This window comes from Colletotrichum godetiae, assembly GCF_030913485.1.
Source record: "Colletotrichum godetiae strain CBS 193.32 chromosome Unknown BDP55scaffold_1, whole genome shotgun sequence".
Taxonomy (NCBI): Eukaryota; Fungi; Ascomycota; class Sordariomycetes; order Glomerellales; family Glomerellaceae; genus Colletotrichum; species Colletotrichum godetiae.
The window spans coordinates 1,297,954-1,312,151 of NW_026851249.1; the positions used below are offsets into that span (position 1 = coordinate 1,297,954).

At 53.6% G+C, this 14,198-nt stretch overlaps 4 protein-coding genes across 4 annotated transcripts; 2 read left to right on the forward strand and 2 right to left on the reverse strand.

The window, feature by feature from the left end:
• Positions 1 to 30: 30 nt before the first annotated feature.
• BDP55DRAFT_699722 (OPT family small oligopeptide transporter) lies at positions 31 to 3,044 on the reverse strand (the record flags this gene model as incomplete). The annotated part of the gene is made up of 4 exons (XM_060577902.1): positions 31 to 1,278; positions 1,332 to 2,229; positions 2,374 to 2,667; positions 2,793 to 3,044. The coding sequence occupies 4 exons, from the start codon at positions 3,042 to 3,044 to the stop codon at positions 326 to 328; spliced, it is 2,397 nt and encodes a 798-aa protein (XP_060436982.1). The 3' UTR covers positions 31 to 325.
• Positions 3,045 to 6,153: 3,109 nt separating this feature from the next.
• On the forward strand, positions 6,154 to 8,440 carry BDP55DRAFT_13590 (glutamate decarboxylase). The gene is made up of 4 exons (XM_060565534.1): positions 6,154 to 6,407; positions 6,487 to 6,725; positions 6,780 to 7,382; positions 7,433 to 8,440. Exons 1-4 carry the CDS (start codon positions 6,390 to 6,392, stop codon positions 8,277 to 8,279), a joined length of 1,707 nt encoding a protein of 568 aa, XP_060436983.1. The 5' UTR covers positions 6,154 to 6,389; the 3' UTR covers positions 8,280 to 8,440.
• A 462-nt stretch (positions 8,441 to 8,902) lies between these two features.
• Positions 8,903 to 9,421, reverse strand: BDP55DRAFT_539260 (RNAse P Rpr2/Rpp21/SNM1 subunit domain-containing protein; the record flags this gene model as incomplete). Its single annotated transcript, XM_060568016.1, has 1 exon — positions 8,903 to 9,421. The coding sequence occupies one exon, from the start codon at positions 9,419 to 9,421 to the stop codon at positions 8,903 to 8,905; it is 519 nt and encodes a 172-aa protein (XP_060436984.1).
• Positions 9,422 to 10,014: 593 nt separating this feature from the next.
• Positions 10,015 to 12,834, forward strand: BDP55DRAFT_640912 (ATP-dependent RNA helicase SUB2). Its single transcript, XM_060573370.1, has 4 exons — positions 10,015 to 10,680; positions 11,251 to 11,661; positions 11,712 to 12,330; positions 12,386 to 12,834. Exons 1-4 carry the CDS (start codon positions 10,458 to 10,460, stop codon positions 12,432 to 12,434), a joined length of 1,302 nt encoding a protein of 433 aa, XP_060436985.1. The 5' UTR covers positions 10,015 to 10,457; the 3' UTR covers positions 12,435 to 12,834.
• The last annotated feature ends 1,364 nt before the right edge of the window (positions 12,835 to 14,198 follow it).

A 14,198-nucleotide genomic window follows, 5' to 3' on the forward strand; every position in this document is an offset into this window, starting at 1 on the left:
CAACACTAGAAGAGACCCCCCCGCTATTTTGCAGTAAGTGGCACTCTCACAAACCCATAGACAACTGGAAATAAGCTGCAACGTCAATCTTATCGTTGATTCATACTTATAAAATAGACGGGCAAGTAGATTCGCGCCGAGATATCATCAGCCGTACAGACAATCCTCGCATCAGAGCCGTGAAATAATAGCAATACCCAAATACTCCTCCCCAAGGGCCGTGAGACCGTGGTACATACGTTCAAGAAGCCACCAAACTCCTATATCCTTATCCAACTGAACATCATTAATACGCTTCTCAAATTTTTACATCCTCATAAAATCCTCAAGGCCAAACACTGGGGCCAATGATCTCGCCAGGGGCCACTTGCTTCCTAATTGCCGTGCCCTTCCAGTCCATCGTTTCAAATACATCAACATTACCCCACCATTGTGGTGGCCTGGCGGATGTGAGGTACAACGTGAAGAAGATGATGAGCGTGGCCACGATGAGGCCACAGTCGAGGGCCGCCGAGGTAATGTAATTGTACTGCAACCACCAGCCGGTGTAGCGACGCTTGATGAAGAAGTTGAAAATAGTGCCAACAAGCGCCCAGCAGAGGTAAATGTAGACACTGGCAGGAGGGAGCCAGCCAGAGCCTCCGTACAGGAGCGGCGTGTTAACGTAGCGCCAGATGCTCTTGGGCCACTTTCGGGCAAGGAACCAAGTGATGACCGGTGTGATGGCGCCAACGAGCCAGAACCACTGGAGGGAGGCGTACAGCGCCTGACCGGAAAATATACGGGCGGGACCGATCGCACCCCAGATGATTGATGCGGTGAAGAAGACGCGACCACCGGGGCAGGTGTAGCTGTTGGGTTGATCGGGCTGGCAAACGTCGGGGATGGTGCCGAGGGCCCAGTTCATGACAGCAATCTGAACAATAGCTGACCAGAGTGATGCGACAAGTTGAGAGGCGAACATGGTACGAGGGGGTACCTTCATGTAATGACCGAGCTTGAGATCCTGCGCAAAGTACAGCGCTTGCGACATGCAGATGTAGCCGTAGTTCTTAAACATCATCATCGCGAGGGGGCGACCCGGCACCATGTATCCGATGATGAACTCGGTCAAGACGTTGAGGCCGAGCTGGATGTTAGTGATGGCCTGCACGATGCCGATAGGAATGATCCAGAAAACGGGAATCAGAATGCACACAACGTAGGCCCACGCCGGGAAACCAGTTGGCCATCCAGCAACAACACCAAACGAGATGGCAACCATGACAACGAAGAGTGCTAAGAGTAATTGTCAGTCTAGCCCAAAGGAGGATACCATTGATTGGACCTACCCAGATACCACCAATCCTCAGCGTCTCGATACTTCTTCATCAAACGCATGTGCACGTCATCCTCTTGATGGCGCGCCAGTTTGAACTGGCCCCAAATCTCCGTGCCATGGTACAGAACAACGTGAACGACAACGGCAGCCACAGCGGCGAACGAAAGAGCGTAGGCCAGAGCGAATTGAGTCGGCAGGTAAAGAGGAGAGTAGTCGTTGTAGGCGGTCTCGTTGAACTGCAAGTTTGCGTCGAGGATTCGGGTGACGTTGTAGACGGCGCCGGTATTGTCGAATGATTCGGAGCTCTGTACGGGGAAGTAGTCGGAATACCAGGTTCCGGAGAAGTGGATGCCGGACGAGACGATGACGAAGAAGATGATGATGCCCGCAATCACGTTGGCGATGGCGTGGAAAGGCGGGATCAGCGGCGACGTCAGGTAACCTGAGATGACGGTCCAGTCAAATGAGATTGGCATGAGTCCATAACCCGAAAGGCCACCAAAGACCTTGTTGACAATCTCGTTCTTGGGCGCAACCCAGCAGATCCAGGTAAAGTACGAAAGTCCCTGGAAAATCCAACCGGGGAACCAGTACCAGATGAAGGCACCACCGCTAACGATAAGGAACCAGCGGTAGCGGCCAATCTTCCAGCCGTTGGTCTTGGTCGGATCAGAGCCAGAGTGGTCGTGGAGGGTGTAGAAGAGAGCACAGTTGACCAGGTTCGAGGGCCAGATCATGGCAGAGGGCCACACAAGGAAGCGTCGCGCCAGACCGGCCAGACCGTATCCAGTGCAGAGGGTAGTGATGCCGAAGAGCAACTGGAAAGCCCAGCCAAAGTGCTGCTTGTAGAAGAGCTGCTGTGCAAGCAGAACATCGGTCGCGTACAAGACACCACCTCCATACGCAGCCTAGTAATCAGAGTTAGTTCTGTCGTTGGACTTTTCCTCTCTTAAGAACCTCTTTTTCCTCGACTCGAAATCTTGGCTACTGCTCTTCTCCAATCTGGGGTATCGACAGGGGCCCCGCTCCTGATAAAAATCGTCCCAACTCACATTAGACATGGCCACAATGATAACGTGCTCCTTGTAGTTGAAACGGCCGGGTTTAAGGTTGAACTTGACACCAAAGACATTCTGCTCCTTGTCGGGCATGACTAGATCCCAACCCAGACCAATAGGATAGGCGATGAGCTGGACGACATAGGTGGTGATGGTGACACTGGGGTTGCGGAGTGAGAAGAGCATGTTGACACCAGAGCCGACAGTGCAGAGGAGCATGCCGATGACCCATGCGCGAATCGTATTTGCTGGCAAATCGACATCGTAATTCCGTACTACGGCGCGGACCTTTGTTGCAGCGGCGCATCATGTTAGCGACTTGAACGAGTTTCTCGTTTGGCACTGTTCTTCTGCCCGTCCCTCCTCCTACGGCGATACTAGTTCTCGATCCTGAGCGGAGTTTCGCGACGTACCTCTGGATAGGGCGAATTGTCCTCCATAAGAGCCTGTTCGATCTCGAGACCCTTCTCGGCATTTCCGGTAGCGAGCGCGGTATCGACATCGTTGAGCTCATCAATTGGCATATTCGGATCGAGCTTGTGTGCCTTCTCGAACTGAGCCAGAGCCTTCAGCGGCTCGATGCCCGTGGCCTCGGCATCGTCGTCAAGGGCGGGGTAGGGCGTGATCTCCTCGGGCTCGCCACGTTTGCGAAAAATGGACGGCATCGTGACGACTGTGCCTCTCTCCTTCGCTCTACTGTCGACGGAGTAGATTGAAAGGTGAGAGTTAAGGTGCGCCGATTGCGGATGGGCTGAAGGGCGACCGACGAGATAAGCAAAAGGACGAAACGAAGGCCCCAAGGCCACAACGGGGGAGACTGGGGACAGCGGGCGCCAAGGGCTTTTTCAATCAAATCAAGCGAAAAGATGGCGGCGGCGGCGGCGAAGGTGGTGCCGGTCGGCAGTTTGCAGGCTAACAAGACACCAAGACAATGTGACAAGGTAGAGTCAGCCCGCCAGACGAGTCAAAGTCCCACTTCCTGAAGATGTCCAGATTGAACACCAACAAGAGGCAAGATGACTTCAGGCCTTGATGTAGTGATCTCCAAGAATTCTGCAAAGGAGAAAGTGTGTGCCCGTTGTGTGTTTTTGGGTTGAGATTCGCCGCAGTCGAAAGAATGGAGCGCCCAACGGTACCCATGAGTCGACTCTCTATTACTCCGTACCCTCACTATCCCGTATCTATCCCCCCAATATCATCCCGTGTATGTGTGTGTGGGTTCCTCTTTTGGGGCCTTGTCGGCGACTTGCGGCACTGGAAGAGACGGGGGACCCAAGGGGACCAGAAGAAATCGGTCCTCTAGCGTGCTATCACGACACCAAATGCAGCAGCGACGCGACAGCCCGCAGGCCCAGCGGCCGTTTGTCGACCTTCCTAAATTGGGGTAGCGACATCCGAGGGGCTGTGGAGGAGGCGAGGGGAAAAGAAGAATGGTTCGCCGGGGGCATGGTGACATTGGAAGGACAATAGGCGACAACTCTGATCCACACCTGTCGACCTCTAGGCTCTAGTACAAGTCGGGGCCGGGGGATACCTAAAGCTGACTCTCTGTTGGTCCAGAGTCGACGCCTTGGTGGCTCGATGCTTGTTGGTCTGGCTGGCTGGAAAGACGAAGGGATTCTGGCAGCCCGGCTTCTTCCCATATCGAGCTGCTCTGCCTCCCATCCTTTGTCCGAGAAACGTGAGGATCAGCAGATCACAAAGCTGCCGATGTGCCCCTGCCACCGATCCGGGAGTTGGTGCATGCCGCTGATCGTCCGAGGAGCAAAAACGGGGAGGACGAACAATTGACGAACCAACTGCAAACGGCTTCAGGTAACCTTCGTCTGATGTCTGGAGTGTCCGTACTTTGGCACGTTTAGCCTGGCTGCCTGGCCATCGTTCCCGCAGTTCAGACAAACACTGAGCTGCCAGTTCGTGCCAGTTCGAACTTGAAAGATTACCTAGGTGCCAGGTGCCCTGTCCCAAGAGTCCTGGGCTCTGAGTCTGAGTCTGTGTGAAAGCCACGGCTGGCTGCCAGCGCGCCAATGCTAATGCCACTGTAGCCGTCCATTCGGCCCAGCCGCGGCCATTGCGCGAGACTTGGCGAGTCACTGCAACGGGACTTTGGTCGAAATAAGCCGTATCGACCAATCAACAGCCGTTCTTTTCGGCCGGGAAAAGCTGGGCTTCCTGGGAGAACCTGGCTTATCTCTTGTTGGCGAATGAACCAATGTGAATGCACACTGGGAAACCCCCGTCAGCGCTGACAATCTAATCTTATTTCCGATGGTGCCTTCTTGCCTTCTCCCGCTGTTGTCGGTTCGATGAATGTTCACCGGGACTTGATACTCTTTTAAGGTTTATCGGACACGCGTTGTTGGACGATCCACAGATTGTAGTCTTAGCTTGTGAACCCCTGGATTTGAAGCGTCGGTTATCGATGGAAGATGACCTCGGTGGGCTATCCACCAGACTTGCGTCGTCTCCTGGCTCCTTTCCTTTGAATCATGGGTAACATGGTGTCATTGGACCTTCTGGAGGGCTCTTGTAGATCAAAAGAGGACCTCTCTCAGTCAATGTCAAGAGGTTCAGACAACCCAGAATCGAAATGGCAATTCAGTCCCCTGGCTCTAGTAAGTTGAAGGTGATGCCCGGGACTATGTAGTCGGGCGCTGTTTGAGGGTATGCGCTTTGTTGAGGAATTTGGTCTTGCAGCGAAAGTTGTCAGCTTCCTCTTGAGTCAACTCATGATGCGTCAGTCTCAGATGCCTAGGCTGGATACTATCGCGCTGTGGTTCGTAGCCGTTGTAGCCTAGGTACGGAGTACGGAGGTCTATCGTCGAGGAAGATGACAGTCTGCTGGGACGACCTCGCCTAGAGAGACGACTCGACATTGTTGAGCAAGAAGATGAGAAACATCGAAAAATAGCTTGATCTGGGTAAGGTGAGGTAGGTAAGGTATCGTAGGCAAGAAAGGTCTAGGAAAGAATGATCGCCTCCGGATTCCACGGTAACCTCTTATTTTGGGTTCCTGCCGTCTGCCGCCTGCCGGCGTACCTGCTGCGAAAGTGCAGTGCCAAGACGGGAACGGGGCCCACCCGAGCTGCCACTGGAGTCTGGAGGGAGGAGCGGAAGGAGCCCCCCGGCTATTCAGGTCCGGGCCCCAAGTCGCAGCTTCCCAATGTTAAATGCCGTCACTCATCCACTCTGTAGGGCCAGACCGTCTGAGCATTGGATCGCAGATCCAATTGTTCCTTCCCTGCCAGCCTGCATTTTGCAAGTTACCTACGAATACCTTACGCACCTACGGTGCCTCACCAAACATGTCAGACATGTCATAGCACGTAACAGAAACTCCTTCTCCTCGGCTACTCGTCCAGCGGAAAAAGCCAATTCTCAGCTGCACTGGCGCGACACGCAAGTCATCGACCATATTCGTACCTACGTACTTGATCAAAGAGGAACTCCACCGGCAAACTCGGCATTGGATCGTACCTGCTCCAGTCCAGTTCTCCCCCCCGTTCACTGTCTGCTCCACGTCCCCAGCAAAAGTTGACGAGCTGATGCTGCACCACCAACTTGACCAACTGCAGTTGGCCATGGCCTTGGCAGAGAACCCTGGAGGCCCTCGCACTAAAAGGTCAGAGACATCATTCCTGTCTAGCCCATCGCGATTCCCTCCCCTCTTCGGCCCGTGATCTGGGGCTATGAGGCGTGTCTTTCATGCACTTGGAGCTACCATTTCCGACAAAACTTGACCATAAGGAAACTCCCGTACTCCGCTCGGTCTACCGTATGTCGTCATTCATCCCTCATCATCGGCTTGACGGTCACCTTAGCTACGGATGCCTCCAATGCACATCATTCTTCGTGGTCTGCGGCCTGCTGTTATATTTAAGCCTCAAGCAGTGATCCCCCAGACTTGGCAATCTTGATCAAAACATCAATCCATCGCATCTTCCCCTTCCAGTGCATACCGATTTCCATTCAGATCCTTGATACGATATCCAAAGCTACCAAACGTCAATATGCCTCTCGCAAGCCACGTAGGTCTCAGCTATCATCCTTCACCGATGATTGATGCATCATACGATGATACTACAACGGAATTGACACCATGTGCAGGTCAATCCAGAGGACATTGTCCAACGCCTCCAGGCAACTCACATCACAGCCGCGGGCAATGACAATGCTCTCAGTCAAAGCACATCATCACATATCCAGCCCTATGACAGCCGATACACCAGTCAAACCAACATTCCCAAGTATAAAATCCCCGATGAAGGCGCCCCGGGAGACACCGTCTTCCAAATGATCAGGGATGAGCTGGACCTCGATGGCAAACCCAACCTTAACCTGGCTAGGTGAGCATCCAAGGCATTCTCAGCAGGAGCATTCCAACTAACAGCATGCCCAAGTTTCGTGGGAACATGGATGGAACCCAATGCCACCCAACTCATGCAGGAGAACCTCTCCAAGAACCTCTCAGACGCAGATGAGTACCCCGCCATGATGGAGATGCACCAGCGCTGCATCAGTATCATTTCCCACCTGTGGGGTGTCCAGCCCGGTGAAAAGGCCCTCGGCTCCGCTACCACGGGCTCCTCCGAGGCTATCCACCTTGGCGGTCTCGCCATGAAGCGCAGATGGCAGCTGAAGCGCAAGGAGCAGGGCAAAGACACCTCCAAGCCCAACATTCTCATGGGTTCCAATGCGCAGGTCGCCTTGGAGAAGTTTGCCCGTTACTTTGACGTCGAGGCCCGCATCTTGCCCGTCAGCAAGAAGAGTCATTACCGTCTGGACCCAGCGCTTGTGAGAGAGAATGTCGACGAGAACACCATCGGTGTCTTTGTCATCCTCGGCAGCACATACACGGGACACTACGAGCCCGTTGAGGAGATTTCACAGATCCTTGACAAGTATCAGGAAGAGACGGGCATCGACATTCCTATTCACGTCGACGCCGCCTCTGGAGGCTTCATCGCCCCTTTCACCCACGCGGGGGTTGGCGGCTCCAAGTGGTACGTCCCATCGAGTTGTTCTCAGTCTGCCATATGCTAACATTCCGCAGGAACTTTGAGCTCTCCCGCGTCAAGTCAATCAATGTCTCAGGTCACAAGTACGGCCTCGTCTATGCCGGTCTTGGCTGGATCATCTGGCGAGACCAGTCCTTCCTGCCAGAGGACCTCATCTTCGAGCTTCACTACCTCGGAGGCACAGAAAAGTCCTTCACTCTCAACTTCTCCCGCCCAGGTGCCCAGGTCATCGTGCAATACTACAACCTCATTCATCTAGGCTTCGATGGCTACCGCTCCATCATGGAGAACTGTCTCTCCAATGCCCGCCTACTCGCACAGAGCCTCGAGGCCACGGGCTGGTACACCGTCGTCTCCGACATCCACCGCCGCGCACCTCACAAGGAAGCCAGCGGCGCCGTGAAGAAGATTGTGAACCAGGCCGCCACTGCCGTCGGAGGCGAGAGTGCCGCACCGGGGGAGACATCGGCCGACTACGTTGCCGGTCTGCCCGTCGTCTCATTCCGTCTGACGGACGAGTTCAAGGCCAAGTACGAGCACATTAAGCAGGAGACCGTCTCCCTCATGCTTCGTGCCAAGGGCTGGATCATTCCCAACTACCCGCTCCCGCCCAACGAGGAAAAGATTGAGATCCTCCGTGTCGTTGTCCGCGAGACCATGACGTTCGATTTGCTTGGGCGGCTATTGACGGACATTGTCGAGGTCACGGAGACGCTCATCGAGAATGATGAGATCGATTTGCAGGTTCTGAAGAAGCATCACAGCCGCAGACGGGTGCGCGTCAAGGGTGATGAGGAGAAGCACAAGAAGGAGGGTACTGCCAAGAAGGCTGGAGAGGGAGTCAGAAAGATGGAGGATGGAATCCATCGCGCGGTATGCTAAGGCATAGCTGCGTCGGCCTCAAAAGATAGTATTGGTTCAATGGTAGCAGCAGCGAAAATTTCTGACTTGTAAGCTTCGGAATTATATTGACAATATCTAAGTCATTGGCAAATCCATTCAGAGACACCTCAGACCCTCTCATGCTCCGCTCTCGCGGCTATCACGATGACGAGTCTGTGTTCCACGAGAATTGCTCTCCTCGCCGCGTCCGATTCGGGGCAAAGGTCACCAACAGCCATTGACAGGGCCTGGACTAGACTGTGGTGGTAGCTTGGGGCTAGGCGTCCAGTTCCAGCTTCTTCTGGGAGCATCTTTAGCTTGATGATAGAGCTGATCTATAAGCTACGCGCTTTGCGGGCGATTCTAACGTCACTGTTAGCAAGTCGGATGCTTCTCTATTCTCAAATGACTCATACCTGTTATAAGATTACGCAAGGGTTATGGCCTCTCGACTTGCGGCAGAACCTCAATAGGCTGCACATTTCAATGTGGGAAGCCCGGTCTCTTCTGCCTCGGAGGCTCTCGACAGCGGCTTACCACTCGGAGACCACTTGGTGGGCTTAAATTCCGGTGAAAAGAAGACATCAAACTCTCATTCACCTCCAGTCAACTGAGCAGACCCTTCAGCCGTCGTGTCCACCATCATCCCGTCCGTCCTGCCCTTCACCACTCTTGGGTTCCCTGAACGGTCGTCGCTTCTGCCGCGGCGCGCTGACCGGAAACCGCTTGACATTGCCGCAGGTCCTGCACTTCGTAACCATGACATCGGCCCAGGGCTTCTTTCCGCCTTTACTCAGATTCTCCACCGTCGTAGCGCACGATTTGCCCTCGATGAGCAACGAGTCACAGAACTTGCACATCATCTGCTTGACCGACGGGCTCGGGCGGATCTGAGCCTTGAGAGAGACGGCTCGGATATCGGAGACGAACCGACGAGCGACCTTTTCGTTTGTGGAGCGTAGCTTCTGGAGCCTGGCGGCGAACTGATGAGCGTCTTTGTGAGGTTGTGATGAGTCGGCGTCCGCGTCCGCGTCTGGGATTTGGACCTGCACAGTCGCTAGGTAGGAGGCGGCCTGGTGCAGGTAGGATACCCGTGTGTATGCGTGCCGGTTTGGCAGGCTTTCGCTTTTGGGCTTTGCCATTTTCTTCTCTCGTCTCGTTTGGTTCCCTCCCTTGCGAATTTTGTCCCACGTTTCAGAGCCTGAGTGGCATCGAAGTCTTGCGTTGCAACGAGAGTCAGTTCGGACCTTTGTTTTAGAAACTTTTGCAGGGGTGGTGAGGTTTATGATTGCCAAAAGCCAAACATGAATGTTTCTCCAAAGCAAAGGTTAAGGTTGAAGGCGGGCGTCCACCGTGTATGTACATGATATATGGACACGGTCTTCCCAGAGGGTGGGAATAAATTGACTACATAAGGTAATCGGGCACTGTGTACCAGTAGCAACCAGGCCTATCTAGGTACTATTACTACTACCACCACCAAGATGCTGTCAGAGCACTTATGATATTAACGGCAAGAAATAAGAAGGAATTGAAGGCCAAAATAGTCGTCACTTAAAACAGATGTCTGCTTATCAGGACTGGAGGATCGTTCAGAGCGATTATAGACGTTACAAGAGTAAGAAGTAGTAGCGGTGGTGGTGGTGGTGGTGGTGGTGGTGGTATGCGTGTATGCGTAAGGTACCCGAGGTGGGAGCGAGGCCTGACTGGCACACAGTGAATTTAGGTGCAGTGCTCTTTCCAAAAACGGGTCTGGTCACATGACGTCGCCTTCGGGGAGGGACTCAGCCGCCTTTCCCCTACGCGAAAGCTTTTGACCTGCGCTGCCCGCCTCACCTTTCGCCTCCAGTTCCACGTCGTCTTTGGATCTTCCACTTCCACATCAACTACGGCGCCTCCTCCCAACACGCCTCCCAACCCTGCAACTCCAATTGCCATCCGCTTTTAATCCCACCGCTTGTCGTGCATTTTTCTCGACACGAACCCGCGGTTTTTTTCCTCCTGCGATTTTTATAGTCTTTCGACGCACCTTCCTCTTTACGCGACACAGATCTTCACGTCTCCTGACACCCCAAGCTTCGCATCCGCAGCCTTGGGACCTTTTTCGTCGTTGCGCATCAGTACAACGACCCTTTACCTACCGACACTTCAATAACGACACCCCCGACAATTGACAACATGTCTGCTGAGGAGGATCTCATCGACTACTCCGACGAGGAGCTCCAGACCAACGAGACTGCGGCCGCCTCCAACGGAAAGAAGGCTGACGCTGCCGCCGGTAACAACGTCGACAAGAAGGGCAGCTATGTCGGCATCCACTCGACTGGTTTCCGCGACTTCCTCTTGAAGCCCGAGCTTCTCCGCGCTATTGGCGATTGCGGTTTCGAGCATCCTTCGGAGGGTCAGTCCTGAGTTTATGATACCCTAACCCATACATCATCCCCTCCCCCATCAGCAAAGCGTCCGTCCATCTCGCAAGCCACGCAAGAACAAAAAGCCATCGACGTCGCCACCGAAGAAGAGAGATAGAAACGTACCGAGAAGCGGGAGTCAAGTTGGGCATCCAAGTTTTTGTACGGGCACTGCTCGCGAATCCACCGGTGACAGGTGGATTATACAAGCGGCCGTTTCGGGGGAAGCGTGATAGCACCCCTCGGCCGCGCGAACATTGTGGTGTTCCCGAGTGCACTTCATCTGGTCGGTCTCGCTGCTAGAGCCTTGCCTCCCAGCGGTCTGGCTTCTTTTGCATCACAGCCGCGAGCGACACAGAGCGCAAATGACGCCGACGCTCGCGACTCGTGCTCTGCCCCAGCCATCATCTTCATTGATCGATTGGCGTGTTGTTGTCGGTGGAGGAGGAGACCAACTCGACAAAATGGCTTCTTTGCGCAGATGGACGGGCCCTTTGCACGCCCTCTACGTCGTTCTTCTGCTCTTGGAACACATATCTAACTTCGGCGCGATCCAACAGTCCAACAAACCTGTATTCCTCAGGCTCTCCTCGGTGGAGATATCATCTGCCAGGCCAAGTCTGGTCTCGGAAAGACGGCCGTCTTCGTTCTGACGACCCTGCAACAAGTTGAGCCTGTTCAGGGCGAGGTCTCCGTGTTGGTTATGTGCCACACTCGTGAGCTCGCCTTCCAGATTCGCAACGAGTACAACCGTTTCAGCAAGTACATGCCCGATATCAAGACTGGTGTCTTCTACGGTGGTACCCCCATCCAGAAGGACGTCGAGACGATCAAGAACAAGGAGACCTGTCCCCACGTCATTGTGGGCACCCCTGGTCGACTTAACGCGTTGGTCCGCGACAAGGTTCTCCGCCTCGGCAGCGTCCGCATTTTCGTCCTCGACGAGTGCGACAAGATGCTCGACCAGATTGGTGAGTTACGGCCTCGTATCCGCCGCCGACCAGTCTCTAACAGAAACCAGACATGCGCCGTGACGTCCAGGAGATCTTCCGCGCTACCCCTACCCAGAAGCAGGTCATGATGTTCTCGGCCACCTTGTCCGATGAGATCAAGCCCATTTGCCGAAAGTTCATGCAGAACCCTACCGAGCACTACGTCGACGAGGACACCAAGCTCACCCTGCACGGTCTTCAGCAATACTACATCAAGCTCGAGGAGCGTGAGAAGAACCGCAAGCTCAACGAGCTCCTGGACGACCTTCAGTTCAACCAGGTCATCATCTTCGTCAAGAGCACGCTGCGTGCGACCGAGCTGGACAAGTTGCTGAGAGAGTGCAACTTCCCCTCCATCGCCGTTCACTCCGGCGTCAGCCAGGAGGAGCGTATCCGTCGCTACAAGGAGTTCAAGGAGTTTAACAAGCGTATCTGCGTTGCTACCGACGTCTTCGGCAGAGGTATCGATATCGAGCGTATCAACTTGGCCATCAACTACGATCTGCCCGCCGATGCCGACTCGTACCTGCACAGAGTCGGTCGTGCCGGTCGTTTCGGTACCAAGGGTCTTGCCATCTCCTTTGTGAGCACTGACCAGGACCAGGAGGTTCTCAAGGCTATTGAGAAGCGCTTCGAGGTTGCTCTTCCGTAAGTTTCTCTCAAACCTATGCTTTTGTTGTCAAGTATCTAACGCGTTTTTCAGTGAGTTCCCCAAGGAGGGCATCGATGCCAGCACCTACATGGCTTCTTAAGCGTGCCCATGTCACGGTTTTGGCAGGGCAGTCTGCCGGTGTATTTTCTTGGTTCTGGTTTCGGGAAATTGCAAAATTTGGACGTGGGTGACGCACACGTAAAGCGGTCACTCAAAAGGGAAAAGATGAAGCTGCTTTGAAAGTGCAAATGAGAAAAAGTCTATCAAGCCTCTCGCGGAGAGGTCTCTTGCTGTTTGTACAGAGTAGTTGTCAACATGGAATCAAGACTGGATCACCACGCTCATTGTAATTCATTGCTCGCATGATATGTCCCCACGACAGGTTCGGTCCGTGGGATATCATTGCTAGATCATGCTGTCACTCTGAGCGGTACTCAGCTTTCCTGGCCTGGCTATACAACTGTTTCTCCCATTATCTTCAATAAGAGCCCATTTGGACAATGTGAAATGCTCCTCGAGGTTCCTGCTTTCCGCAATGCCGCTACTTTGAGCAGACCTGCCAGTTCGGGGCCTCACGATGTCGACGATCCCTTTTCTAGCGCGCGTATATTTGTTCCCAGCCCTCGGGGGGTTCAATGTATGTCTCCCTGGTCTGACATTCTCCGCCTAACTTGTAGTAGCCTCCACAGCCACCTTTCCTTGACCGCTTGATGGAACTTTGTGGTCAAACTCTTGTATGTACCAGGTTCTGTATTTGCCCGCAATCTGTACCGGCGTCGAAGATTGAAGGGGGACGGTCGCGTGTAGATGCGTGAGCTTATCACATCGTTTCGCGGCAACGGCGCGGCATTTCGCAATGTGACTTTGGAGTTCAACCAATTAAAGGGCCTTTGTCAACTATATTGGATCGTGTCGTCGTCTATCGCAGGTTGTTTGGGTGATGACCATCTCAGAACGGAGCGCTAGTCCCTCTTTCGATTGAAACCAGAGACATCCAGCGTGACTTTGCATGGCCTTCAGGTTCACGATCTAGTATCCCACCTTTGCTACATTGGAGCTTATTAAGTAGGCGGTCCATTCTGACGAGGAGTGGCAAACGGTACGTAACGCAAGGCAGAGGGATCTTCTCTCTCCTTCCCTACTCAAAGGCCTCCCATCGTTTCATCAGTGACTCTACAAGGTCCATAGGCACGATGACAGTACAGTCCTTAATCTACTTCTACAACAAAAGCGCAGCAGACGCTTTGTTGATGGGGGAGGGGATGATGTATGAGTTAGGGCATCACATATTCGTCCACTCGTCAACTGAATAGCTACAAGCAGGGCGTCAAGAAGGTCGTCCACGGCCCAGATACATCGCAATATTGCCCTTGGTGACGCGACCATTTTTAATCATTGGGCCAAACGGGTTATCGATGTAAGGGTTCAGAAGTCCCCGGGGCGATGAAATTATCTGTGGCATGACGTTCGGCGAAAGGTCGTAGATGCCACCGCCGGTGGGCTATTCGCCGCCAAGTAGTGCTCCTTTTCGTGTATCACTATTGGAATGAGCAGCTAGCGACTACTACTATTATGAACTTCCTGCTGTTCTTGTCTTGAGTTGATGATCATGTGGCACTCAATCCTCTCTTGTTTCTCCATCTGGCTCTCACATCATCCAAGACTTCTGTCATTTACACCCACGGTAGAAACGAAATCAGGTACAGGGTACACTACCTAGATATAGTTGCGAATCAGGGCTCAAAGATCAGATCATGGCTTGTTGTTCTGTCTATTAAGCAGTATGGTGGAGGCATTTACCCTGCCTATTGGCTGGCCCGTGATTGAGAGGCAGTGTTCTGAAGTCGCAGGTCCAATGAAAGCT